This window comes from Strongylocentrotus purpuratus, unplaced genomic scaffold (assembly GCF_000002235.5).
Source record: "Strongylocentrotus purpuratus isolate Spur 01 unplaced genomic scaffold, Spur_5.0 spur5_scaffold_4, whole genome shotgun sequence".
Taxonomy (NCBI): domain Eukaryota; kingdom Metazoa; phylum Echinodermata; class Echinoidea; order Camarodonta; family Strongylocentrotidae; genus Strongylocentrotus; species Strongylocentrotus purpuratus.
The window spans coordinates 24,623,662-24,650,609 of record NW_022145610.1 but is presented as its reverse complement, the minus strand read 5'-3'; the positions used below and the strand labels follow the sequence as shown (position 1 = coordinate 24,650,609).

The 26,948-nt window shown below is 35.8% G+C and overlaps 1 protein-coding gene across 2 annotated transcripts in view; it reads right to left on the bottom strand.

Moving 5' to 3' along the window:
• Positions 1-2,553: 2,553 nt before the first annotated feature.
• kap115 (kinesin II-accessory 115 kDa polypeptide) overlaps positions 2,554-26,948 on the bottom strand; it is a 36,526-nt gene continuing 12,131 nt past the window's right edge. The window contains exons 3-19 of one of the 2 annotated variants that reach the window (XM_030997004.1): positions 26,220-26,371; positions 25,458-25,522; positions 24,334-24,475; positions 22,892-23,116; positions 22,279-22,368; positions 21,203-21,381; positions 20,603-20,656; positions 19,880-19,988; positions 19,313-19,413; positions 17,415-17,636; positions 16,589-16,754; positions 15,968-16,093; positions 14,948-15,046; positions 13,013-13,098; positions 5,411-5,606; positions 3,770-3,887; positions 2,554-3,217 (exon numbers count right to left, since the gene is read on the bottom strand). In XM_030997004.1, the coding sequence (XP_030852864.1) occupies positions 3,025-3,217; positions 3,770-3,887; positions 5,411-5,606; positions 13,013-13,098; positions 14,948-15,046; positions 15,968-16,093; positions 16,589-16,754; positions 17,415-17,636; positions 19,313-19,413; positions 19,880-19,988; positions 20,603-20,656; positions 21,203-21,381; positions 22,279-22,368; positions 22,892-23,116; positions 24,334-24,475; positions 25,458-25,522; positions 26,220-26,371 (2,323 nt within the window). In that variant the 3' untranslated portion in view covers positions 2,554-3,024. 2 annotated transcript variants of the gene reach the window in all.

Below are 26,948 nucleotides of genomic sequence, written 5' to 3'. Positions count from 1 at the left end.
GCTTTGAAATCAGCTGAAATCTAAAGTAATTTATACCCATTCTTTGTAGTACTGGGTGCAGCTCTTTTCCTTAAAGCCTATCTGCACTAGTTTGGCCAGGAGGGATTAGACCTCCCTGCATGGTCACTGACAGGTGGTTATCTCATCAAATCAGCTCTCAATAACATAAGAAAAAGGGGGTCGTGGGGGATCAATGGTCACCGATTAGGCATTGTTTGCTATATAGTGGGCGCAAGTAGCTATAAGTAGTGCAGTGGGGCTTTAAGGTATTTTGAAATCCATGCACTTTAATTAAAAAGTTTAAATATGAGTACCATCAAGGTATGAGTAGATGCATACTGGTAATATTTTCTCGAAAACAAATTTTGCATGTTTTTTGTCTTCTTATTCCTGATTTTTCTTGTCAAATTTGCCTCTGCATTAAAACACTTAATGCCACATTACTTGGAATGATCAAAAAGAAATTTACTTGATCTTGCACATGCACGCTACACAGAAACAGGTACATGTCACAACATAAAGATATTGCATGAAAGTTTGGTCCAAACTTTTCACTTATTTTTCGTCACATTTTGAATATGGGGGCATGTGAGGAGTAATTCTTATAAGGGGCCATGGCTACCATGATATTCTTCCCCACTGACAAAGAAATAATGAGCAAGCTCACAATATTCATCATATTTACCAGGACCCAACCTTCTCTTTAAAGAGACACTTTGGGAGCTCACATGACGTGTCACAGAGTTGCCAATTTGTGTTTAATTGATCATAACCACAAAAGTTCATAACTTTCTTATTTTTAAATAATTAAGTTTAATCAGAATTTGCTCAAACTTTTACTCACCTGCTCCTTCACATTTTCTACTTCTATCAAAACCAACTTAATATCAGGGTGACTCCCCCCTTTAAGTCTTTAAGCCCGCAGTAAATACCCACTTCCTATACAGGTGTACCGAGCTTTACTGAACACTCTGACAGGATCTGTCAAGGGGGGTACTCGTTATGTGACGAATTGTCAGAGAGTGCACTACCTAGGAATGCAAGCTCTCACACTATTAATAAGCCCCATTCACACTTGGAACGGTTACCCCCCTCCCCACACCTCCCAAGAAGGAAAAAGCTGTGGCACAAATGACACGACACAAGCATAGTGCAATTCATATTTCTGTGCCTTACAATACACATGTATTGTACATGTACATGTAGCATGGCCATTTTTTCATTTACATGTCAAATACCGGTAATGTTATTTTATTGCGGCCCTTATTTCTAGGTGGTTTACTTAGACACGTGTGAATGAAGCTTTGAAGGTGAGTAGTTAAGTCGGTGTTTAAAAGATCCATGCAGGTGTTAATAGGTTCTGCACCTTTCACTCAAAGGTAGAGAACTCACTCACATTGCCAATTTGAAGATTTTGCATAAGGTCGCACAACACGGATTAAATTATTTTTCTTCGTCACTTTTTGGCAGTAAATCAAGTAATTACATTGCTTGGGATTGGGAAATTAAAGTCCCAAATTTCACCATTGGTATATTTATTAAATTCATTGAATCCAAAGTATATTGAATCCCAAATCAATAATTAATTATATTAATCATAACAATGACACTGGATTCTGATATGGCACTCATATCAGTGACACTCTAGGCACTCCACCAACATTAGGGAATTTTAGATTTGCGTGGACTGATACGTGTGACGTCCATTCAAGGCAGTACATTAAAAGGACGTCGATCGTAGCAATCCACGTTGTCGTTGTGCAAATCTAAAAGTCCCTATTATCCTATGTTCGACCAACATGTAGCCACCACTACAGTACTCAAAGCATCCCAGGAATTACACCTGGCAGATCCTTTTCCCATCACTACACCTGAACAAAGGTAGCTTTATTATTATAAATGAACCAATATTCACACTCTAACTCTCTTTTGAGTAGCCAATCAGAGCTGGTTATTCTTTCCAGCCCTTTGTTTCTTTAGTTTCCATTTATATTGTCCATTTTCAGCTTTCTGTTCATTCTTGTGGTTTACTAATTACTCTGATGAGTGGAAGATGAAAAAGCTTCAGAATGTCTTTATTCACTCCTATTCTTAATTCTCTTATTGGTAGTCAAATGACCGGAACAGAATACCCTGTCCACAGATATGACAGGTATTACTAATAGACTGTGAGGTGGGCTGATCAGTCCCTTTAAGTAATAAGTGCATTACCTGTCAAGCTCACAACTATATGAATCACCACAATCCACGGATAGGGACATAACCACATGTAAATTGCGGGGGAGAATACATTCAATGATAACATAATTGCCTCCCAAACCATTGCCTCTATGAACTCCAGAGATGCCAGTTAGGATTGATCAGAGGGCCTGAAAATCACCTAGAATGAGCTCAGTATTTTGTACACAAAAAAGCCTAAACTATGGTCTGAAAATAACTTGCCAGGGCCTGAATTCTGGCATCCCTGGAATTCTCAATAGACTTTAATCACTGAAGATTAATCTCATTAATATTATAGATTAACGTGGTCTGAAGAAATTACTGTAATTACTGTTTTTATGAGTAAACTGTCCAAATCCTATGATCACAGATTTAGATCACCACAGCAGAGAAGTTCACATCGTCAACAGAAACTTAGCGGCCATGTTGGTACACCCACAGGCAGCCATATTGGTACAACCATTTGCAAACACTTTGGGAGCAGGTGGTCTGTTCTAATTGCTAGGATCACAGGTGTTAATCACTACAACTTGAACGAATACGGTAATATTTGTAGGAGATGTCCAGCCATGTTGGTACACCCAAATGGTAGCCATATTGGTAAATCCATAAGTAGCAGGTAGTTCTGTCCAATTTCAAATATCACAGTAGCTGTTGATCACTGCATCAGATATATTCATATAACTTCTGGACACTGTGCAGCCATGTTGGTACACCCACTAGCAGCCATATTGGTACACCCTTCAGTACCAAGTATCCTGTCCATTTGCTATGTGTCAATGATTAGATAAGAGTCGATATTGATCAGTACGGGTAACCTGGGCCTTGCTGTGCCTGTGAGCCATACTGGTACGTCGGAGTGACAGGACGGCCATACTGGTCTACTGATTCAGCATAGACCTCGATGGGGTTGCCGTATTCATCTAAAGGTTGCCCATCTTCGGTGAGATATGCGACCCTTGACCCGGGCCTGAGGGATTCATACTCTGATTGATACCTGGATGGAAAGAGAAAAATATGTGATATTGAAACATTTTGCTAGATGTAACAAATTTCATTAGCCAGTACTTTTTAACATGGAACAGATTTCTTTACACTTCATGCAGTTGTTAGGCATAAACAGTGCAAAGTAGTAGGTGGGTTTGACATGACAAATGCATTCAATTTTTAAGGTAGACAAAAGTAGGCAAAAAAAAAAACAACACTTAAACACTGTAAACCATATTTATGATGCTAAAGATTTTTTAATACATGTATCTGATCTTTCAAAATGTTAAAATAGATATATACACAATCCAATCCAAAAAGAGAAGATTTTTCAATGACGTTCACTAGTACACACATTTAACCCATTAAATACCACTTGACTCTGGTTTAACGAACAATTTCTATTGAGTGCTGTCTGAGTAATATCTGGCTTAATAGTCAATCTGTTAAGAGTAAACACAAAAGCGAAAAATAATACTTTTTTGATGTGCAATTAACCTAGACACAGATTTGATTCTTTTGTTAAAAATGAAAATAATACAAAATTTCCAAGAAACCTCACCTGTTGCCATACATAGCAGAAGCTGGTCTTCCCAGGTACTCCCCATTCTGTACATTGCCGTATTCATCCACGTACTCAGGTGTCACCTGGCCATCGTACATCTCTCCATCCTCATACCCTGCAGGAGGTAAAATCAATATGATTTGAAAAGGAAATCATGCATCGAAGGATGAGCGGGAAAACAGGTAAACCAAATTTAAATGTCATTTAAATACAGAGAAACATGTATTTCAAGATCACTCAATAGAGACAAGAAAAAAATGGTCTTTTTATAGGCAGGTGGTCTTTCTATACAGGTTGTCACTAAAGCAGGTTTGACTGTACAACAAATAAATATGCCATTAAAACTCACAGTTAATAATCTGTGAGCATTAATTCTGAAATATGCTTTCTTATGAAGCATCATTTCAAACTTTGAAACCCCACATGCAAAAGGTTGGGTGATCCCACTTGGAAAGGAGATTATGAGATGATTGAGATCAGATAATGTCTTTAAATAGTTACGATTAATTCAATTATATATTGCAACTTGGTGCCAACCTCAACCTGTACTATAAAAGAGATATGATTTCGAAAGTTTTAGATCGATTAGATGATTAGGGGTCAATATGAATCAATTGCAGCTTGTTATGAGACATTGCTATCACATGATTCTGATTCCTGGGTGATTTTACAGACTGTAATGTGGTTTCTAGGTCAAATAGCTGTAAGGTAACATTTCTGGAAATCAATTGCAAAAGAACTCGTCTGGTTTTTCAGAGAAAAGATCAGGTCTATCTAGGGTTTCGAATTCAAAGAAGATCTAAAAAGGCAGTTTCTCTCATTAATAACCATCAGGTAGCATCTAAAGCCATTGCAACATCTGATTCCTGGATGATCTCAAAGACCACTGTTTTAAAATGAGGTAATGTCTAGAAATATGTTGCAACACTTACCTAGGATTTCTGATATCTGAAAGACCTTAATGTTTGCATTTCTTGGTTAAAAGACCCTGAGACAGCATTGAAAATCCATAGTAAGAACTTACCCGTTTGTTCATAGAATAGATCTGGTAAATCTATCTAGGATGTCCAATTCCTGAAAGACCTCAAAGTTTGCATTTCTTGGTAAAATGAACCTGAGAGAGCGTCGAAAATCCATTGCAACAACTTACCTGTTTGCCCAAAGAATAGATCAGGGGGGTGTTTCACAAAGATCCTAAGTTGAACTTATCTTTAAGTTGGACTTAAAATTGATGGGAAGCCATTAGCATCCTTGAAAACATTTTGTAATTTTTTTTTTAGAAGGCATAAAATGTTGATTCAAATCATTTATATTTTCTATTATCATGGGAGATTTCATGTTCTTGATGTGGAATTGATGAAAAGTCTAAAATAATCCAATTTTTGCTTTTGAATATATTTCATTTTAAGGCTCCAATGGCTGTCCATACTTTTTAAGTCCAACTTAGTGTTAAGTTCTACTTAGGATCTTTGTGAAACACTCCCCTGGTCTATCTAGGATGTCTGATTCATAGACGATCTCAAAGACAGTTTCTCTGTTTAATAACCATAAGGTAGCATCTAAATCCATTGCAACATATGATTCCTGGATGATCTCAAAGACCACTGTTTTATAATGAGAAAAAAATGCAGCACTTACCTGTTTGTCCATAGAATAGGTCTGGTCTATCAAGGATGTCTGACTCCTGGATGTAGGGACTGTAACTCTCATCTCCGTACATGAGTCCTCCTTCACCATCGTCTATCTGCTGTGACTCCACCATCTCCAGCCATTGGGAGTTGTGCCATCGGAACTTCTCCAGCTTGATCTTCCTGGCCCACTCTTCATCAAATTCCTGCACATAGAACACAAGTCATGCATTAAAATTTAATAGTACTCAAGATATAGGTATGGAAATTGAGGGAGGAAACAGAATAATTTGGATATTTATCTAGAGGTAGGTCCCTCCGAGAGGACCTAAAGCTGTCGGTATTCTGGTTGCTTACTAACAAGCATTTATAGCTTTCTTAGCAGTCAGGTAAAATAACCACCACCACCACTACGTAGAAGACAGAGATAAGCAAGGGGGGGTCTATACAAAAAAAGAGTAAAAGAATAGAGAAAAGAAGGGTGAGAATAAAATTAAAACATGAAAAAGAAACAGTTTAAATGGTCATATGTACTAAAAAGGGAAGATATAAAGCAAAAAGGAGAGGGAGAGAGAGAGAGAGAGAGGGCGGGGGAGAGGGAGAGAGAAAAAAAATAATTGAAAGAAAAACAGAGAAGGGTGATAGGGGAAGTGGATAGTAAAATGAAGGGGAAACCCCTATGACATCATTTCCCCCCCCCCCCCTTGTCACCTTTTCAACTTCTTTAACGTCACACTCCATGTTTGATAACTATGACACAACATGCCATGAAACTGAAACTTCACCAGGAGCAATAAATCAACATCATAGCAAAACCTTTCATCTCCTGATGCCTTGGGAGAGGAAAGGCCTACCTAACACTCCCTCTTAAAGTGAGAAGGCAGTTCTATTTCCTCAATGAAATATGTTGACTTATGAGCTGCAAAGCGCTTCCTCCTGTTCTACAGGATGTATGTAACTCATTAAATAGTCACTTATCTTGCAAGTTAACAATCTAGGTTCTACTTCGCTGATTTCATCTTGCATTCTTATCAGATGAATTGGCTACACTTATGAATATCAACATTTTTTTTTTTTTTTAAACTTAAACAAAAAAATATAAATAATTTAGCCAATGTCTGATATGGTTTAATAAAGTCTTTGATGTAAAGATTTTGCCGATTCAGTAATTTGATACAAGCTTTTCAGTACATTCTTCTTTAAAGAGATCCGGTAACTTTGTCTCCGATTCTGGATTTAGCTCATGCTGCAATGATAATTATAAACCTTTAGGTCAGTCAGGAACCTCATGACTTTTACAAGCCGATCGCCTGTCTAATTATCAAGATATTTATGATTGAAATTACCTATTTTGAAAACCGTTTGCCAAACTGTTTTCATAACACTTCAGTCTATTGCGGAAAACGAGTATGGTAAAACTGTTCACTCAAAGATTTTTACTTTTTTGAGGCACTTCTTGATCATTTTGAAGCAAGATTTTGTTTAGGTCTTCAATATTACACCATATCACAGACACTGATAACACGTAGGGCCATGCATCTCAGATTTAACATTGTTAAACGATGCCTTTAATGAAAGTGAAATGGCTTTATTGAGAAAACCTATATCTCACTTTAAAATTATTGAAAACAATTCACCCTATAATATCAAGCATCATTTAAAAGTCAAATATCTAGGTTATAAACCATTAAACAAAACCAGCCAGTTTGCAGGAATTTTTGTTTTGTTTTGTTTCGAGGGGGGGGGGAGGGTGTCAATGACAGACCAGATAATCTTGCATGCTAGCCAATAATCTTCAAAAAGTAAACGTTAATATCCTCAAATTTTCAAAGAGAAAATTAAATTTGTACCTCGTAACTGGCTGGCCTCATATGGTGAACTGAACTGTGCCGGAAGTGTTAACTTCCATAACAATTTTTAAAGATATTAAATTTACTTTGTACCGAGGTCAATTTATTACGGAGCAATTTCTCAGAGACATCGAATACTGAGCTTTAAACGTGCCGTCTTGGCTACGTCCGTTTCATTTCTGAGTCTGATCCAACTAAGGAAACAGCTTTATTGTGGAAAGGAACCACGGGGGAATAAAACTTCGTTAAATTGGAGGACATTCTCCTTACCAGGGTGGCATGGTCTATATTAAGAGTTGGGAGCTCACATTAAATTTCCTACTTGCCATTATCCATTAACATGCATACATACAGCCATTATTTAAATGGAGTCACAGACAGGGCAATTTTATGAATATCTGTGATTCAGCTCTTCATTTCTTGTGCTTTCTTGTCATTCTCTTTCACCATGATCTTTACAGAATTGTAACTTATCAACTTTATGTGTGTTTTGAGAATTAAAAAGAAAAAGATATACCGGTAGAGATTTAAAAAAAAATTATTACAAATTAAACTGAGGTTTCATCTTTATACATTAAAAAATATATACATATTGTTTGTTTTCTTTGACATTCATTTTTTTTGTTTAAACTGTAATAATAATTAATAAACAATAAAATGATATGTTTAAATTTAATGCTTCATACATCTTTGAGGGCTCTAAGCGCTATACAGATATACTGTCCTAATCATCAGATTCAGTTATGCCTGCACGCAAGGTATGCACATTCTCCACTTCCTGGGGAGCGTTTAAGCCAGGCACTGACTGTATAGGTCGAACTTAACATCAAAGCCTAACAAAATGTGAAGAGTTGAATATCCTACAAGCATAAAAGAAGAAGGCTGAAAAGTTCCGTTCGTTTGGTTTCATTTAACCCCCATTTCCTACCATGACAAGCAACATTTTTCTCTTCTCTCATTTTGTTTTCAATCCTACAAGAAAAAAATTAAGCTCACCAAGTACTAGTACTTAAGTGGGTCTACCTGATCTAATGCAAACCACATGACATTTTAGATGTAGGTATATGTACAGTTATCATTTAGATCTTTCAGGGGGGGAAGAGAAACATGTGACGAGCAGACCTCGCACTGCAACTACTCTTCCACTTCCACTCTTTAAAGTGTATTTTTAGATCGAGTGTTGACTAGTCTGAGATATTAGACTCTGTTTCAAATTTAAAGGTTCTCAAGGATCATTTCTTAGCTGAAAATTATCAAATATAATTAGTTTGAGCATTCTTTTGCGCTTTAAAAATACAAGTCTGTGAAGAGAGGATGCGAATCTGGTTGTGGACAGAGATGTGTGCAAATTTGCAAATGTTTACAACTTTTATCTTGAGATTACATCTGGATAGTAAACAAGTTTTTTGTTAAAGGGAAATCCCCTAAAAGTACCCAGTTCTGAAACTAAAATAGAAACTATTACAAAAATGTCAGATTTCAGACTTGATATGAGATCAGTTGATGTCTGTTTTTTCTTTCTTTCTTTCTTTCTTTCAAATACTGCATTAAATTGTATGTACATAACAAATGGATAAGGGGTGGGGCAAATTATCCCCTGCTGTTACATATATTATTATCTTAATTTTTTTTTGTTGTTGTTGTTCTTTTGTTGCTGTTTTTGCTTTTAAAACTACCCTTCCTGGGGGGTGTTTTACAAAGATCCTAAGTAGAACTTAACACTAAGTTGGACTTAAAACTTATGGACAGCCATTGGAGCCTTAAAATGAAATATATTCAAAAGCAACAATTCAAGTATTTTAGACTTTTTTATAAATTCCACATCAAGAACATGAAATCTCCTTGATGATAAAAAATATGAATGGTTTGAATCAACATTTTATGCCTTTCAAAATAACTTTAACAAAATATTTTCAAAGATGCTAACGGCTTTCCATAATTTTTAAGTCCAACTTAGAGATAAGTTCAACTTAGAATCTTTGTGAAACACCTCCCAGGAGTATTACCAATTAAGATAAAAAGTCCACCTTCTCAACAATCATGTACACCCCTCCCTACCCAGTAGCTTTATGTATAAACATGTAGGTATATTACATGTAGGTATCATAAAGGCACAGCATTTAGTTTAATTACCCAGGTAATTTTAACGGGGTAATTAATTATCTTAGGGTAATCATATCAGGTTGCTATTCCTATTGTTGAAAAGGGAAAACATTCAAGGTACAGGTAGTAAATGAGAAGAAAGTTGTGTATTTTAGACAGGTATATTTAACAGTTTTAGAGAAGTATAGTTTATGCAGAAACTAGTACATTTACAGGTCACTGATTTTTGTTATGAAATAATATCATTAGCATACAAATAGGTCAATACAGTATATCTGATTCAATGGTACAGATGTTGATTACTGCTATATCATTTAAAAAGTAAAAAAGCGTCTACACTGTACATTAATAGCCTAGAGGCATATAGTCAGAGAAAAGTCATGAGGAATACATTTGTGCTGAACACGTGTAATGCATATATATTAGGTACCAAAGGGCCAACTAGGCATGGGAAAACACTGCCAACGCCTCTAATAATATGACATAGCTGTAATTTGCAATTGGGAACCACATGCACACCATGTGGCTGGTCAGACTATCATCATCTCCATACATTTTCTTTTTAAACATCCTCTAACAAAAAAAAAAAAAAAAAAATGCAACCTAAAGAATTCAAGCATATTTCAAGATCTTGTTCACAAGAGTGCAGAGAATCTAGTATCACAACCCATACTCATATTTCACAGCAAGTATTGGAGGCAACGATGAATGTTTTTGTGTGTTGTGAATTAAACAGCTGTGTATACAGCGCATGAGACATAACCAGCAGTGAATGAGGCAAGATCATTAAAAGTGATCGATGAGCCATGAGCTTGTGATTTTGACAGACAATGTTAACATGAAAGTTGCATTTAAAGCTCATTTACACTTTCGGTAAATATAAAAAATAAAAAAATATAGAAATTCAAATTTCTCTCCTTCAAGCTGCTGTTATGATTTTCTTCCCTTTATCTAAAAAAATTATTAAGCTGATAAAATTTGATAAATGATTTACATCCATTAATCATGTCATAAAATACTCTGTAATTTCCTTCACCTTTGCACAATATTTCTACACAGTGAATTTCAAGTAAAGGGTATTTCCATTCAAGGTGGCCCATACAAAATGTTCATTTTATTTATGATACAACCAAAAAGAAAGATTTATTAAATATTAATGAGTGAAGAGTAAGCAATAACATAGGATCTTTATCAGTAAATGTGATGGTCAAATCCTTGGTATTCAACACTAAACATCTAATTTCTCAAAAATGCAAGCAATTTAGAACAAACTATTTGGAGCCTGTGGCCCTGAGTTCTATCCTATTACCAGTAGTATATCCCCAAATCAGAAGATTACAGAAATCTATATTTTGACAGCTTTTAAAAGTTTACGGAAATCAATATTATGACATCTTCCACTTCCTCTGACTCTGTACATCATCTTTAAGCTTATACTCATAACATTATTTTGCACATGTTGCGGTTAGTATGGATAGTACATTGACACACCATACATGTACTTTGGCAGAGTAATGTAACCAAACATTCTACGGATGCCAACAGATTCATTTTGAAAGTGGACGGGTGGTATGTCAGCCACGCAGTAATGTTACTACAGTGGGGAGTCTGAAGCTGAGCAAAACAAATTAGTCTTCATTACACGTTGTCAAGATGGGGGGGGGGGGAGGGGGGGGGATACTTATTTCTTGCAAAACCGGGTGTGGTAAAACAGGGAAATCACCGATACAAATTAGGGATTCAAAATCAGTCATTTATCACATGATTGTATCTTTTGAAAGATATCAGTGACTATTTCTTAAAGCGTATCTGCCACAGTTTACAGGAGGGATTAGACTGCCCTGCAAGGTCACTGGACAGGTGGTTATCTCATCAACTCAGCTCTCAGTTAACATAAGAAAAAGAGGATCATGGGGGACCAATGGTCACCGATTAGTCATGGTTTGTTATATAGAGGGCGCAAGTAGCTACAAGTAGTGCAGTGTGCCTTTAATACGTTGACTTAAAATGCTGACATAATCATAATCTTTAAAATAAAAAAAGAAACTTGGGCAAAGAGTATAGCAACATATTTGTATCTCATTGCAATGAAAATTTCAACTCTAATTCTAACATTCGGCTACTTCTTAAAGTTTGAAACATATACATTGTAGTTACAGGCACCGTTGAAGAATTCTAACTACTCTGCTCATCTCTGAAGAAATCAAGAATACAATAACAATTTTAAAATCAATATTGTCTCTACATCGCCAGGTACCCAAATAGCCAAACTAGCAAGCCCTCAAAATAATGCCAAGACTTGTGCTATTCAGATCATCACACTGCATGACCTTTGACCTTCAAATTTCCAACCCCCAGAAAGCCCCAGAAAGTCAATAGTTTTCATGACTAACACACAGACATGTTGAAGCCAAATGTTTTAAGAGTGTTCTGGAGATATAACGGTCACAAATAATTCACATACTCCCATAAACACCGATCGACACACAAAACCTGGAGATAACAAAACTGTTTTTCATTTATACATGTAGAAGCTCTTTTAAGGACCTTTTCTCACAATAATTGTTCTGCAGATCAAATTTTTGTTGGTATCTTATCAGGGCTCTCTTTAAATTTCTTGCAGCTCCTTATGAGCTTTCCAGAGCCAAGTGACTCAATGTTCCCATGAAAATTTTTCTTCATTAATAACATCCTGCATTACCTTCAAGTTTCATAGATGCTTGAGCTGTTGAATTCAAGAACTTGTTTCTAGGTTGTGCGAACCTACTGGCACACGTTCAAGGTCATTTAGCACGACTTCATACAACGAGAACTCAAGAAGTCATATCAGGGACAAGTAACCCAAATGTTTTTTTATGGCACATAGAATACTGTGGCTGGTGACTAGCAGTGACAACCCCAAAGCCCTAATGCTAAAAACCCATATATTTTCAAAACATTAATGGTCTAAGCAGAATAATGTCTCCAGCATCACAGTGGCACAGGCAGAAAAAAAAAATGGAGGTCAATAAAGTTTGTAATTACTTACTGAAGTAATACCAAGAGTGTTATCACAACCTTCAAGATCTTAGCATTCTTATTAAAAATTACATCTATTAGGTAAGCTAGGACCTAGAACAAGAACTTATTTTTGAAAATAATTGTTTTGTTTCTGTTGTAGTTGTTGTTGCTTGTAAGAATTTTTTTTGTTGGGGTCTTAACGAGACTTCTGCAAGAAATCTAGGTTCTTCCACCAACCAAAGCCTGACATTAGACGATAGCCTGAAAACTGGCAACCCTAACCCCTGGTAGCTGGTGCATACCCCCAATTAGTGGTGCAAGCAGAACAGATGTTAAAAATTAAGTTCAATACACTGAGGACTCACTGATATGATATCCAGGGTGTTATCGCAGACCTTCCTGATCTCAGAGTTCTTATCGTGCATGAGATCTATCACAGGTAAGCTAGGACCTAGATGGAGACCTTTTTTTCCCTTCTAATTTTATTGTTATTGTTGTAGTTTTTGCTTGTGAGAATAAAATTTCTGTCTTTTCCAGATTTCTGCTAGAAATCTAGGTTTTGCCACTAACCAAAGCCTAAAAACTAGCAACCCTAAAACCCAATTAGTGGTGCAAGCAGAAGAAATTTTAAAACTAAGGTCAATAAACTGAGGACTCACCGATATGATATCCAGGGTGTTATCGCAGACCTTCCTGATCTCTGAATTCTTATCGTGCATCAGATCTATCAGGTATGCTGGGGCCTCTGAGAAGATGGAAGCAAGATACAAGTCAAGGAAACTGAAATATGATCTTGATAGGGTTCGAGGAGACAGTGACTCAAGCCCAGGTCACACATGGCGCTGTTAACCGGTGATCCAATAAAGTGAAACCTGTATATAAAGACCGCTCAAGGGAAACATGAAAAGTGGTCTGTATGTACATGTTCCTTTAGTACAGGTATCAAGGAAAAAACATATTCAAGGAAACTGAAATATGATCTTTATAGGGATTGAGGAGACAGTCAAGCCAAGCCCACGTCACACAGTGAACCAGTGATCCAATAAAGTGAAACCTGTATATAAAGACCGCTCACAGGAAACATGAAAAGGACTTTCTAGGCAGAGGACCTTTCAGTACACGTTCCGTTAGTACAGGTTTTAATAGAGAAACCATATTGAAGGGGAATTAAAAAATTTGGTCTTTATAGACAGGTAGTCTATATTTACAAGTTCCTTTCATAGGTTTCAACGAGAAACCATGTTCAAGGGAAATTAAAAATATGTGGTCTTTATAGACAGGTGGTCTTTCTATACAGGTGGTTGCTTAACCAGGTTTGACTGTATATGCTCCAGCATCATTTGCTCAGGGCTTTTTTTAGTTAAAGATAGACTTTAATAGGGTTTGGGTTGTGATTGGGCTTAGGTTTAGAATTAGGGTATGTATGGTCCAGGGTTGACTTTAGGAGCGATGTAAGTGTGAGTAACCGACTGAGGAGCAACTGCTGCCAGTATATGTGTTCTACAACCAAACTGCAAACAGAAAAATATAGTGGCAGAATAAATCCATGTAGGTGAAATTAAATCAATGGTTGGTTGGTTGGAATTTTTTCCATATGAAAAAAATATATATATATACAAGTAGATAATTATATATATGAACAAGTATACAAATAAATAATTAAAAAGACAGCTGGATTGCCAAACATATCATGGCTCTGTTCTTCTTTTTGGAGGTCCAAAAAAGTATGGGTACAAATATTTAAAAGAGTACATGCGTGCGACAAATGCTCCTAGGTGTAGTCACTTCATTTTGGTGTATGCAGAAGGGTGAAGTCTACTATACTCTCAACATTTTATATTAATAATAACAATAACAGTGGGTTTTTGTATAGCGCTCATGTCTGTCAAACTTGACACTCCTGGTGCTCCAAAACTATTATCCCGGCTTTAGCCATTAAGGCGCTCTAGCATTTCAAGGCATTTATTCCTACCAGGTACCCATTTTAATTGCCTAGGTGGAGTGTGACAAATGTAGAGGAATGTCTTGCCAAAGGACATTAGTTCCCCAGCGGGACTTAAACCGCAAACCATGGGGTTCACAGTCCAACGACTTATCCACTAGACCACGACACCTCTATATTGCCGTATAAATTATTTTGAGGCAGTTTTCCCAGGTATTTTGTGAAAGGTGCTTGATAGGGGACTGGGGAGACAGTAAGATCAAAAGCTTGATAGCAAGGTTCCTGAGCCTGAGGTTACATCAGATACCAGGACTTTAAACTGTTTGTCAAATTATAGATCCTAACGCTGATTGGGGTTTTGACATGGCTAGATTTAGGAGCAAGGTTCCTGAACCGGCATTCCCAGGCCTTGATTCAGTTATGTGGATTAAATCAAAAGGTTGACTACTGAGTATGCTCATTTCTTACAGAGACAGCAAGTTCCCCTTAGGTATAGGGTTTTACCTCAAATTAACTAAGTTCACTTATTTCTTGATTACAAACTTAAAAAACTAGACGTGCACTCCAAAATTAACCTGGCTCTAGCTAGGCTATTGATTTATTATCTGACTTTGTTCGTTATTTATTCCTTGGAGAAGTTAGAAAAGGATACGTGTTAGTTTGATGATGACTTCCCTCGTTGCTTCATGGAACACCATCTGATAGAAGACATAGACGATCTGACAAACGATCTCATCATCCTCTTGCTTTGCTGCAGGTGAAAAGAGTAGAACACAATAAAAACATAATAAAACAACAAAGTGATCGTATTTGTGTCAATCCCTGCATTTTACTTCCAACAAATGCATACCTGCCAATACTTGAAAATAAGAATTAAGAATTTTTAGCAGGGATCGCACTGCCTTACCATGGTCATGTATGCAGCGGCAGTGTAACTGACAAGGTATATGCTGTAAATCTGTACAAAAAAATGAATACAAATTTGCTGCTTGATTGTGCAGCCATTCAACGCACGCAATACGCGAACTCTCAAATCGCGGCACATGATAAAACAAGCCTAAGGTAAATTTGGCTTTTAAAAAAATTGATCTTTCAGATTTTGAAAAAAAAGAATATTCAAATTTTTAGGGCCTAAAAATCCAGAAAATCTGAAAATTCTAAATTATTCAGAAGGGTTAGCAGGTATGCAAATGTGGTTCATAAGTTTTCAACCTCCTTGCACTATAGATTCTTAGGTTATACAAATCAATTCTGTTAATTACTACTACCCATATCCATGAGAAATGTTGACAAAGGGGAAAGTTATGTTCACTTTTGAATAAGGAATTGCTAATTAAAAACCCTCAAAGAAATGACAAATTGCCTGACCTATGAGCTTCGACTTGACATCTTAAGTCAAAGAAAAGAGAAGGCCAAATAAAACTCCATGTGAGCATAATGCATGTAGCCAATAACAATTAAATATGCGCTTAGCAACATTACTCTGTATTTTATATCATGAAAATGTACAAGTACTTATTATTACAAAGGATTAAAGCTGAACAAAAAGGGAAATCTTGCTGTGCAACTGGTCCTACTCATGAAAGCATCTTTTTGAGATTTAAAATATGCAATTGTCAGATACCAGAGGATTAGTGGAGAAATTGGATTATCGAATGGCTGACATGCTTACCATTAAGTAGCTCTATGAGAGATTGAATAATGCCAGACTTGGCCAGCATTGCTGCACAAGAGTCATCTGTTGCCACGGTACCCACCAACATCACCACTTCTAGTACTAGATCATCTTCAGCAGCTCCTAGTTAGCAGAGACAAGAGAAAGAGAGAGAGAGAGAGAGAGAGAGAGAGAAGAGAAAATGCTTGCTATGAAGAATAACATCATTGTGGTCCTGTAACCTTAATTGAACAACCAGTAGATTTGGCAGGATCATAATTCATCAAACAGTTAGGTTTCATGTGCATTAAACAAATAAAAATGCAGCCTATGCAGAAAAAAAGAGTTCAAAAGAAAAAGGAAAAAAATCTGAATTTTTCTGGCAAACATTTCATGAAGTATCTGGAAATTCATCTTGACGTAGCCAAACTTTGATACTTCTGCACTACAAGATGAAGTCCTTTTTAACGTCTGTCTGTGAATACGAGATTCCATGAAAATGTGATTAACCATAATAAAAATAATAAGAAAATTAATAAAATTTAATAAAAAGACAATGTTTATTCAGTTTCAATCTTTAAAAGATTTAATCTTTAAAAAATAATTTTAAAAATAAACACAATCATAAATGAATAATACCTGGTTCTAATTTCTCTTTGATCCATGGTACAAGACCAAATTCATTGATGATCATCTCATAGTCTAGGTCTGGGATGGTTAGATTAGCCATGATACCCAAAGCTTCAACCACCAGCTCCTCATCATTAGATTCCTTGATGATACGAGCAACGTCAGAGATGTATTCCTAGAATCACGGTTGGAAAACAGAACGATAAACTCTTTATAGAAAACCTCATTTTATCACATTACAAAATTCTTCAAAAAATTAATGATTGATGATACGTGAGATGTGTATAAATGGTAACACTGAGGAAGTATATTACATTAAAATGAATAAAGATTTGTTTATAAAACAAAGAGCTTGGCTTTAACCAAATCTGCAATATAGCACAAAGGTGGTTCCCTCGTTGGTTAATGTACAGCTTGCATTCCTTCAAGCAGTCCTTACATTCCAGTTGCATCAGGATTTTCCTGTATGAAAATGTCAAATTATCTAAGATTGCTATAGCAGGTTGTTCCAAGAAATTAATATGCCTTGTATCCACAGTTATTTTCAACACTCAAATTTAGATGTCAAATATTATATGGTAATAGTCTGTTTGAGGGCATGCAGTTGAACTATTTATTGGACTTATATTGATGGTAAAAGATGATTTTTTTTTTTCTTTTGGCAATTTAAATGATTTAAATATCAGTTGTATACTGGAGTTGGGAGAGATGAATAGAAGAGCAACGAGCAAGAAAGAGATGAAAATTGAAAGAGACAAATGGAGAGAGGAAGAGAGAGAGAGAGAGAGAGGGAGAGAGATAGACAGACAGAGAAAGAAAGAGAGATATTACTTACAATAAACTGTGCTTTTGATGGCCCATCATGCTGTGATATATTCCTGATCATCTTGAGCAGCAAGGGGTCCCTAAACTTGAGGGCTCTCCTCATGAGTAACCTAAGCCCATTGCCCTCACAGATGAGCTGCGCGTTATGTTTGTTACATGCCAGGTTGATGCCAAGGGCTACGAGCTCGATCTCAAGTCTTTCGGTGGGTGATTCAAGCATCATCTTCATAATCTGTGGAATGAGGGGAGACAGAGAAAGAACAAAGATTATATTCTGGGCTCCATCTTATAAAGAGTTGCGATTGAACCAAATCAATCTCAAGTCCTCCCATCAATCGCAAGTTTGCAGCCTCAAATCTCTTATGTACACGAGTGCGATTGATATCAATCGCAAATAAGTTGTGATTAATATAAACTCTGTATATCAGACAGGACCCTGGTCAAATAAGTGTCCTGGGGGGTGTTTCACAAAGATCCTAAGTTGAACTTATCTCTAAGTTGGACTTAAAAATTATGGAAAGCCATTAGCATCTTTGAAAATATTTTGTAAAAGTTATTTTGAAAGGCATAAAATGTTGATTCAAATCATTCATATTTTCTATCATCAAGGAGATTTCATGTTCTGGATGTGGAATTCATAAAAAGTCTAAAATACTTGAATTTCTGCTTTTGAATATATTTCATTTTAAGACTCCAATGGCTGTCCATAATTTTTAAGTCCAACTTAGAGTTAAGTTCTACTTAGGATCTTTGTGAAACACCCCCCTGGAGTCTCAAAACTCAGTACTTACATGTAGAGTGTACAAATCACCTATAAAAAAAAATTGTTAGTGTAAAGCTAGAATTTATGCATTCCATGGGCTATTAAAAGGATATCAAGGAGTATGATGAAAGTAAAGGATAAAATGAAGCTTTGCACACGGCACCAGAGTCAGACTTGGGTTTTGTGTAGGCCCTATTTTATCCGAGCGTGTACGGGTGCGTTGAGTAGTCTACTCACAAGTTGCTTGTATTTTCAGTGAAAGTGTATCTTAACTTGCAAGATCTCTTAAAGGTAAAGACCAGTATTGGAAACGCCCCAATTTCAAAAAATGAAATGCAAGCTCTTATTACCAATCATGTGAAAGAATATGTTTTGAATAATACATGATGATAAAAATGTTGACGGGAAACCGCCTACTAATTGACATATTTGGTAAATTAGTGTATCTCTCGCCTGTTGAGAGATACAAATGCACGTGTCGCGCACGTGTGTGTAGTCCCATATACATCTTTCTGTGTACAGTGATTCTAACTTTATGAAGACTTGGCCGAATTTCTTATCATTTTGATGATTCCAGAACCTTGCAGTACACACCAATACTTATGTGCTAGATGATCAACCTTTTCTGGTCGATTTCACAATGTTTCTTTCACAATGCAATCACATGACCATAACTGGTCTTTAGCTTTAACAGAAGTAACCTTAGAAGCTCATATTTTGGATATAATATGTCAACATGGAAATATCAACATAAAGAACAAAATATTTTCTTTGTGATTGGTGCACTTCAACCATTTCATAAATGAGAGTAAGCTGACAACTAGATATATTTATTTGTTTGCACATATTCTAATTTGTGTTCATATTTGAAACTTGAAGCTACACAAAGTGCAGTACAGAATATCAAATTAAGCAGAAGCACAAACATTTCTAAAAAAACAAACTTACTACCTGCCAGCAAAATAAAAAAATTAAAAATTGAATAATCAAATCATGTACAAGTAATCTCATTTCATTACCGAGCGGATTAGTGAAACTATATGAGCATCTATACACGGTTCCTGTAAAATGGAGTCTATTGGAGAACGCAAAATGATCCCACTAGAGAGAATGTGATCGAGAAGGAGAATGACTGATTATCCTACCATGGGTATACAGTCTGTATATGTGAACATTGACTTGGCCTTGTCATCTTGGCTTACATGGTACAGCACACATAGAACCACTAATCTATGATTGTCATTGGCTAGGAGAAAACAAAAAAAGATATATATATATATATATATATGAATTAATGTAGTTAAAAGGAATTCTGTGGTAACAAAATCAATAATCCAATACATGAATATCAAACAAGACTGTGAAGAAGAAGTGGACAAATTAATACACATTGTAATGTATTCCAATTTTATAAGTGATTTTGTTATGGCATTCAATATCGCAATGCGTTTAGAAACAAGCCTTTTTCCTCAGGGAAAAATGAAATATAAAAGGAAATTAACTGCACTATTGTATATAACTATAATTATGAACACTGAATGTTTTTTCAAAATTCTCAAACATCGTTTTTTTCCTGATATATAAAGAATATTAGGAAAATAGTTGAAAGACCATGTTGACTAAGATTGCATAAAATGTAGGTCTACAGAAAAAACAAATAATGATGGACTCCACTCATAGATTGCAATGTCACATTTCATACTGGACCTCACCTAGAAGTTCAACAAACTTTGGAAGCATGCCTAGTTTGATCATCTTCCCTCTCAGATCAGTATCAAAGGAAAGGTTGAGCAGTAATCTTAATGTGATGTTCAGAAGATCCTGCAAACAAGAAAAGACATCATGATGTGAAAAAGGGCCTCATTTCAATAGACCAATTTATTTACTAACATATTAATATTTCATATTTATTGATGATTCTTTCCCAGGTACCTAGTGACAAGTTATTCTGTCAACCTGTTATGAATGAATGAGCTACAATACTTGGAATCCAGTCTGCATACAGTATGTGTTGGTATGTTGGGCAAGATTTCAGGTTGTCAAGAACAACCTTTGTCTAAAAAGTATGCAGTCTAAACCAGTCTATTTTGTCTATAAGTGTAACATGTTAATCTCACCTGTGTGATGTATTCTATATCTATTTATATCTCTTTATATTCCCTATTTCACATATTCATGCAAGAAGTATATTTTATCTTTGTTTCTGATTGAAGTATCAACTTGGATCCCTGACAGGTTTTCATCATATCACAAAATATGGTTTTAAAAATAATAGAAAACAAACCATTAAAAAGAATGTAAATATCTGGACGTAGGTCTAAATATTTACATTTACAAAACAAAAGTAAAAAAAGAAATAAGAATTTTAAAATAACCCTTCAGTGCAATCTTAGCATCACTACTGACTGATTGGTATATTTATCATATTTTCTCACCTCATGGTCACAAGGTACCAGCTTTGCCAACCTCTCTATGATCTGTTGTTCAGCCTGCAACATAAAATAGCAAATGTTTCCAATTAGCAAATTATCATAATTTTATTATTCATACAAAAGAGCCTCTAAAACAACCTTCTTAAAATAATTTCAGCTTCCTTGTACATGTTTTGGGATTTGCTTTAACTTTGCAGAGGGGGAAAATAGCTGTTGCACGTTTCCTATGCATATTTCATTGGGTTAACATTTAATTCTGAAGCCATTTAAAATGGGAATATATATATATTCAAGCCTACACCTCATGAGTACCATTCTTAGATATGTGAAATAAATAATGGATTGGCTTCCGTAAAATTAGCAGGGCATATATTCTAGCCCATCTAAAAACAGATTATGGGTCTCAATGCAAACATTTCATTCTTGTTCTCTCCATAGATGCCAAGTTCCTACACAAACCATTGACAATATCAATTTTGTTTTTTACATAGATGCCTAGTTTCTGTGAAAGTTATTACCAATTTAACCTCGTTCTCAAGATAAATGCTGCCTAAAATACCATGGAAACCTAATAGATGCTAATTTTATATAGCAACAATTTACCATTTCGTTCTTGTTCTCTACATAAATGCCAAGTTTCTTGAGGAAAGAGACGACGAGGATGAGAAGCTCAGCGTTGTCTCTCTCCAAAGTCTTGATGAGGAGGCGGATGATGTTCTTATTCTTCATCTTCAGCTCCACTTTGGGGTCCTCCGATAGGTTGAGGAGCAGGTAGAAGGATACTGCACAGATGAAGAGAGCGATAAAATATGAGACATAATTTATAAGATACAGAAGTCAGGTTGCTTCATGGGGAACTTGTGTAAAGGTATAGACCAGTTCTGGTCATGCGATTGCACTGTGAAAGAAACGTTGTGGAATCGATCAGAAAAGGTTGATCATCTAGCATATAATTATCGGTGTGTACTGAAAAGTTCTGGAAACATCTGAAATTTGGCCCAGTCTTGGTAAAGTTACAAGCACTGTACACAGAAAGATGTATATGGGACTATCCAGGCCGAATAGATATGATAATTTACCAAATATATCAATTAGAAGGCGGTTTTTATCATAACATATTAGTCAAAACATATTCTTTTCATTTCATTTTTTGAGAGGGGGGCATTTCGAAAACTGGTCTATACCTTTAAAGTCTGTGAAATATGGTCATGCATCATCCTAGGCAGTGATTTCAAGGCAATTTGGCAAGCTGAAAGCAGTATGCAATGAAATATATATTACCTAGCTGTCTAGGAAAATTTGCTCAGGGATTTTTTTTTCTTCTTAAAAAAACATTAGAACCAGGGTGTTACACATTGGCAAGAATCCAGATATTTAACAAAATAGGGATGACTTTGTTATTTATCCTGTAATTTAAGCAAACATTAATTTTACTCTAAGTCAATAATAGCTGAACTCTGTAGTGCTGTAAAACCATATACTACTAGTAACAGCAACATATGAATAAATTGGTTGTATAGTGTATGAAGTAATTGTACATAACTGAGAACTGCATGAAGCCATAAATTTTTCCTAAATATTAAATTCATGATACTTACATCAAATATTCTCACTCTCAAATATTCTTACTCTCTACTTGTAGTTAATACATAATAATCACAGAGAATAAATCATTTTACCTCTTAGGAGTTGTTCTTGTTTCTTTAGGAGACCATGATATTTCTTGGTGCTCTTTTCAAAGTCTCTTTTACTGGCTGGGTTTTCTTCAGGTGCACATGAAGTCAAGGAATAAAATACATTTTTCAGTTCAAGGACACCATGAATGGTATAGTTTGTATGGAGTGCTTATTTCCACTGTTTCTACATGCATACGGTACTATTTTTGAACATATTATGTGTTTAATTACAGTACAGGTGCATTATATTGGCTGTCTTTCACTAGAACTTTCTCTGAGACATGTAAGAGCTCTTGATTGGGTACCCAATAGCAACAACAAAACATGTTTGAATCTAAAGCAGAAGCCAATGATATAATAATATACAAAACATACCCAAAAGGGAAAAAAATATATTAACTGCGTTATGCCTAATACATTTTCTTTTTTTACTACTGAAGAATCAAAATTACGGAGGAAACTCCGAAAAATATAAAAAGGAGCTGCATGTTTTCTAGTAGGAAGAGGACGCAGCTGTTTCAGGGGAAAAAAGTGCTTATGACAAGACATACATTACATTCATTCTACAGCTGTCTCTGGTAAGGATAATTACTAATTTCATCTTTGTTAAGGATATCAGTCTTCTTCTTTTTGAGAAGTTCCTCGTTCCACGACAGGTGTTTCTTGAGCTCGTGCTCGACCACGCCCATGACGAGGGCGCCAATCTTGAAGTGAGCTACGATGCTGTGGAACTGACTGAAGCTGGAGAAACAGAAGAAGATGTAGACGATGTTGGTGGCCAGCTCGACGCTGTGTTTCCATTCTTCACGCAGGACCCGGGCCAGCGCTCCAAGTACAGTTTCTGCAAACAAAACGATGATGGCAAATTATGATAAAGTGAAACCCGTCTATAAAGACCACCCAAGGGAGACGAGAAAAGGGGTCTTTATGTACAAGTTCCTTTAGAACATGTTTCAAAAGAAACAAAACTGTGGTCTCTGTAGACAGGTGGTTGTTAAAGCAGATTTGACTGTAACACAGTTTCTATGCAGTAATTGAATAACAATTCTCTATGATCATGACAAAGGGTATGAAATGACACCAACAAATCTGGACTGTTTATTGGAGACTATTGATGTTCTATTTCACCAACTTCGTAATTTGACAATTTTAAAAGCTGAACTCACAGAGAATGAATTTCAAAAAGCAATTGGCAACCTTAACAACAATGCTACCTAAAACATGTTTAAATAAATGTAATGACAAACTTCTGTTCATCCCGTTGGCACTCATTAAACATCAGCACACAAATATTTGCATCAATGTTTAATGAACACTTCATGAGTTTACAACATCATTTTGCTGATAATTATCAAGTCTACTAGTGTATGTGAGGAAGCATGTCATACTTTTTGATAACATGTCTCCTCAATTCTGAAATTTTCCTACTTGTTTATTAGAGTGTACATAATATCCATTCATTTACAAATTGGTTAAGATCACATAATATGAGTTCAATGCCATTTCACTTTACACAACAGCCATAGAAATCAACGTCCCAACTAGCACTTCTGATTCTGGATATATTTAAAATTACACTTCACATTATGATTCATGTTTTTTTCAGCATGTCTCTACCATTTAAGGGATCTGGTAACTTTGTCTCAGATTCTAAACCAAAAACCTGGATTTAGCTCAAGCTGCAATGATAATTATATTTAGGTCAGTCAGGAACCCCATGACTTCTACAAGCCGATCGTCTGATTATCAAGATATTAATGATTGGAAATCGAAACCAAATTTTGCGTTTGCCTAACGGTTTTCATAACACTACAGTCTATTGGGGAAAACGAGTATGGTAAACCGGTCACTCAAAGATTTTTACTTTTTTGAGGCACTTCTTGATCATTTTGAAGCGCAATTTGTTTAGAGCTTCAATATTACACCATATCACAGACACTGATAACACGTAGGGCCGTGCATCTCAGATTTAACATTGTTAAACGATGCCTTTAATGTGGAGTATAATTTGAAATATTATGTTTTTTCAACATGTCTCTACCATTAATGACACTTTACCATTTGATTGTAGTTCTTCTAAGTTGTCTGGATTTCTTGCCAGCTGTAGAATAAGAGCTGTTCCTCTGACCTTCTCTGGATTATCTTCATACAGCAGCTCAATGTAATCCTCTATATCATTGATGTTTGCAACCTCGTTCAACTGAAATATGATTTGAGATTGCACTTGAGATGTTAGTGCCTATAGCATTAGCAAACGTCTAAACGCACCAGGGAGGTGTTTCACAAAGATCTTAAGTTGGACTTAAAAATTATGGAGAGCCAATTGTAGCCTTTAAAAAAATATATTCAAAAGTGAAAATTCAAGTATTTTAGAATTTTTATAAATCCTACATCAAGAACATGAAATCTCCTTGATAATAGAAAATATGAATGATTTAAATCAACATTTTGTGCCTTTTAAAATAACTAGTACACAATATTTTTATAAATGCTACGGCTTTCCATAATTGTTAAGTCCAACTTAGAGATAAGTTCAACTTTAAGTGAAACACCCCCCAGAACATACTTGAGAGGTACTTGAGAGGTACCATCTCAAAGGCAGAACTCAACTGTAAAATATTATATAAATATGCATATCAATGGTGTATTTTTTTATCCTCATTTCACTTTTTGATTTATCATCCCATTTTTAATATATGTGGGCAAATCTTTCTGTGGGGATCTTTCTTTGGGAAAATATTTCTGTGAGAATTTGCAAACTGCCACGATTTGTTGTCCTATTAAAACAGTTACAAACTTGACTAGGTACAAAATACCATGCATATTGCATACCAATTTTCTCAGTGGTAATGTGGCATAAGTTGTGCACGAAAACACAATTCCCCTGTAGCTTTCTCTTATTTTCCATTTTTAGGGGGAAATAATATTTCAAAAATGAAACCTAACAAATTTTAGCTGAGAGTAAATATTGTGAAATTACTCCATTTTGATTGCCAATAGCAAGGAAAACAATCTCTCCAAAGTTAGCAGTTTCCTTGCTAGACTTTCTCTCATGGGAGTTGCCATTTTGCTCAAATGAATGGCTAGCAATTGTGTGCAATAACAATTAAATTTCACTGACTTTCTTTAATATACACAGTGGCACATGAAACATTGATAATCTGACTATAGCAGATACCTACCTCCGTCCCTTCGTATGGTGGGGGATCCTTGAGTTTGCCTGTTAGTTCTCCCTTCTTAGCACCAGCTGGAAAATGAAGACACAGATGAAAGAGAAAAGAAAATGTGAGTGGATATTTAGCTTTATCTCTTCATGACAGAGTACAACTTTGTTCATGTATAAAACTACGTGTACAGTCACATCTGTCCATAAAGGCCACCCAAGGGAAACAGAAAAAGTGGCCACTGTAGACAGGTGGTCTTTCTAGACACATTCTACGACACATATTTCTTTCTCAAGGGAGACAAAAGATATGACCACTACAGACAGGTGGCCACTGTATCAACAAGTCCTTTTCAGGACTACACACACTGAAGAAAGATTACCGAGAGTTCTTTTCAGGACTCCCCGATCCTCCCTCTATCTCACATGGTGCAACCGCAAGCCTACTGTACAAGTATCATTCAATGAATATCTAACTCCAGGTGGCAATTATACATTGACAAAAGTCAGAAACTACTTTTTCCAAGCCAAGGACAAATATGAAATAAATAAATAAATAACACAGACAAATGTCCTTCCTTCCCCAGACGATTAAAAGTAGCCAGTGAAAATACAGGTTTTCTGACAACGATGAATCATAAACACATGAGCATTCTCCCTAGCTGTCATGGAAATTCACAGTTTCTGGATCTTGATGGTGTATTATGTTAAAATTGAGCTTTGCAAGAGATGCTAACTTATTTTCAAGGAGTCACAACCCTTTGAGAAAAAAAATAATCACCTTTTTGTGTCGTTTCCTTTCTATTCTGAAGGTAATATAAGAGTTGTTCTACTTCTGGCAGTTTAGATGGGTGGATGAGCTTGCATTTCTCAACGACTTCTCTCGCCAGAGCTGCAATATCTGTGGTGGAGTTCAAACTTCTTAGACGAATACTGCAAGCAAAAGAATGATGATTTAACATGAATGATGATAAACACAACAGCTTTCAATTTTTGTCAATGGGTAGTCAACCTATTTGAAACCTCAAGCCCCTCCTACTACCCATCCTCTCCCACCGGTGCTATAGTTCTCTTTAGAACTATAAGCTCAAGAAAGACTACCAACATTCCTTCTCAGGACTAAATACACTCAAGAAAGATTACCAACAGTCCTTTTCAGGACTCCCCAATTCTCCCCCTCTCACATGGTGCAACCGTAAAGCCTACTGTATGAATGTTGTGATGTAGCTGATCTATCCCTTACCATAAGCTTTCTATCCTTTTGAATGAAAAGTTATTTGATTGTACATCATTAACTTCACAAAGTCATTATTTTTCAGATAAAACAAGCTCGGCTTTACCCATCTCCAATCTCCTGCCAATCCTTTGTTGATAATCATGAACGACTTTTACAAGACAATTTAAACAAGTCATAAGAGAAGTCAATTACCATTGCAATCATTATAATCTATGAACTTCCAACATAATTTTTGCATCAATGCCAAGACACTGCAGTTTTGTTTTCATAATA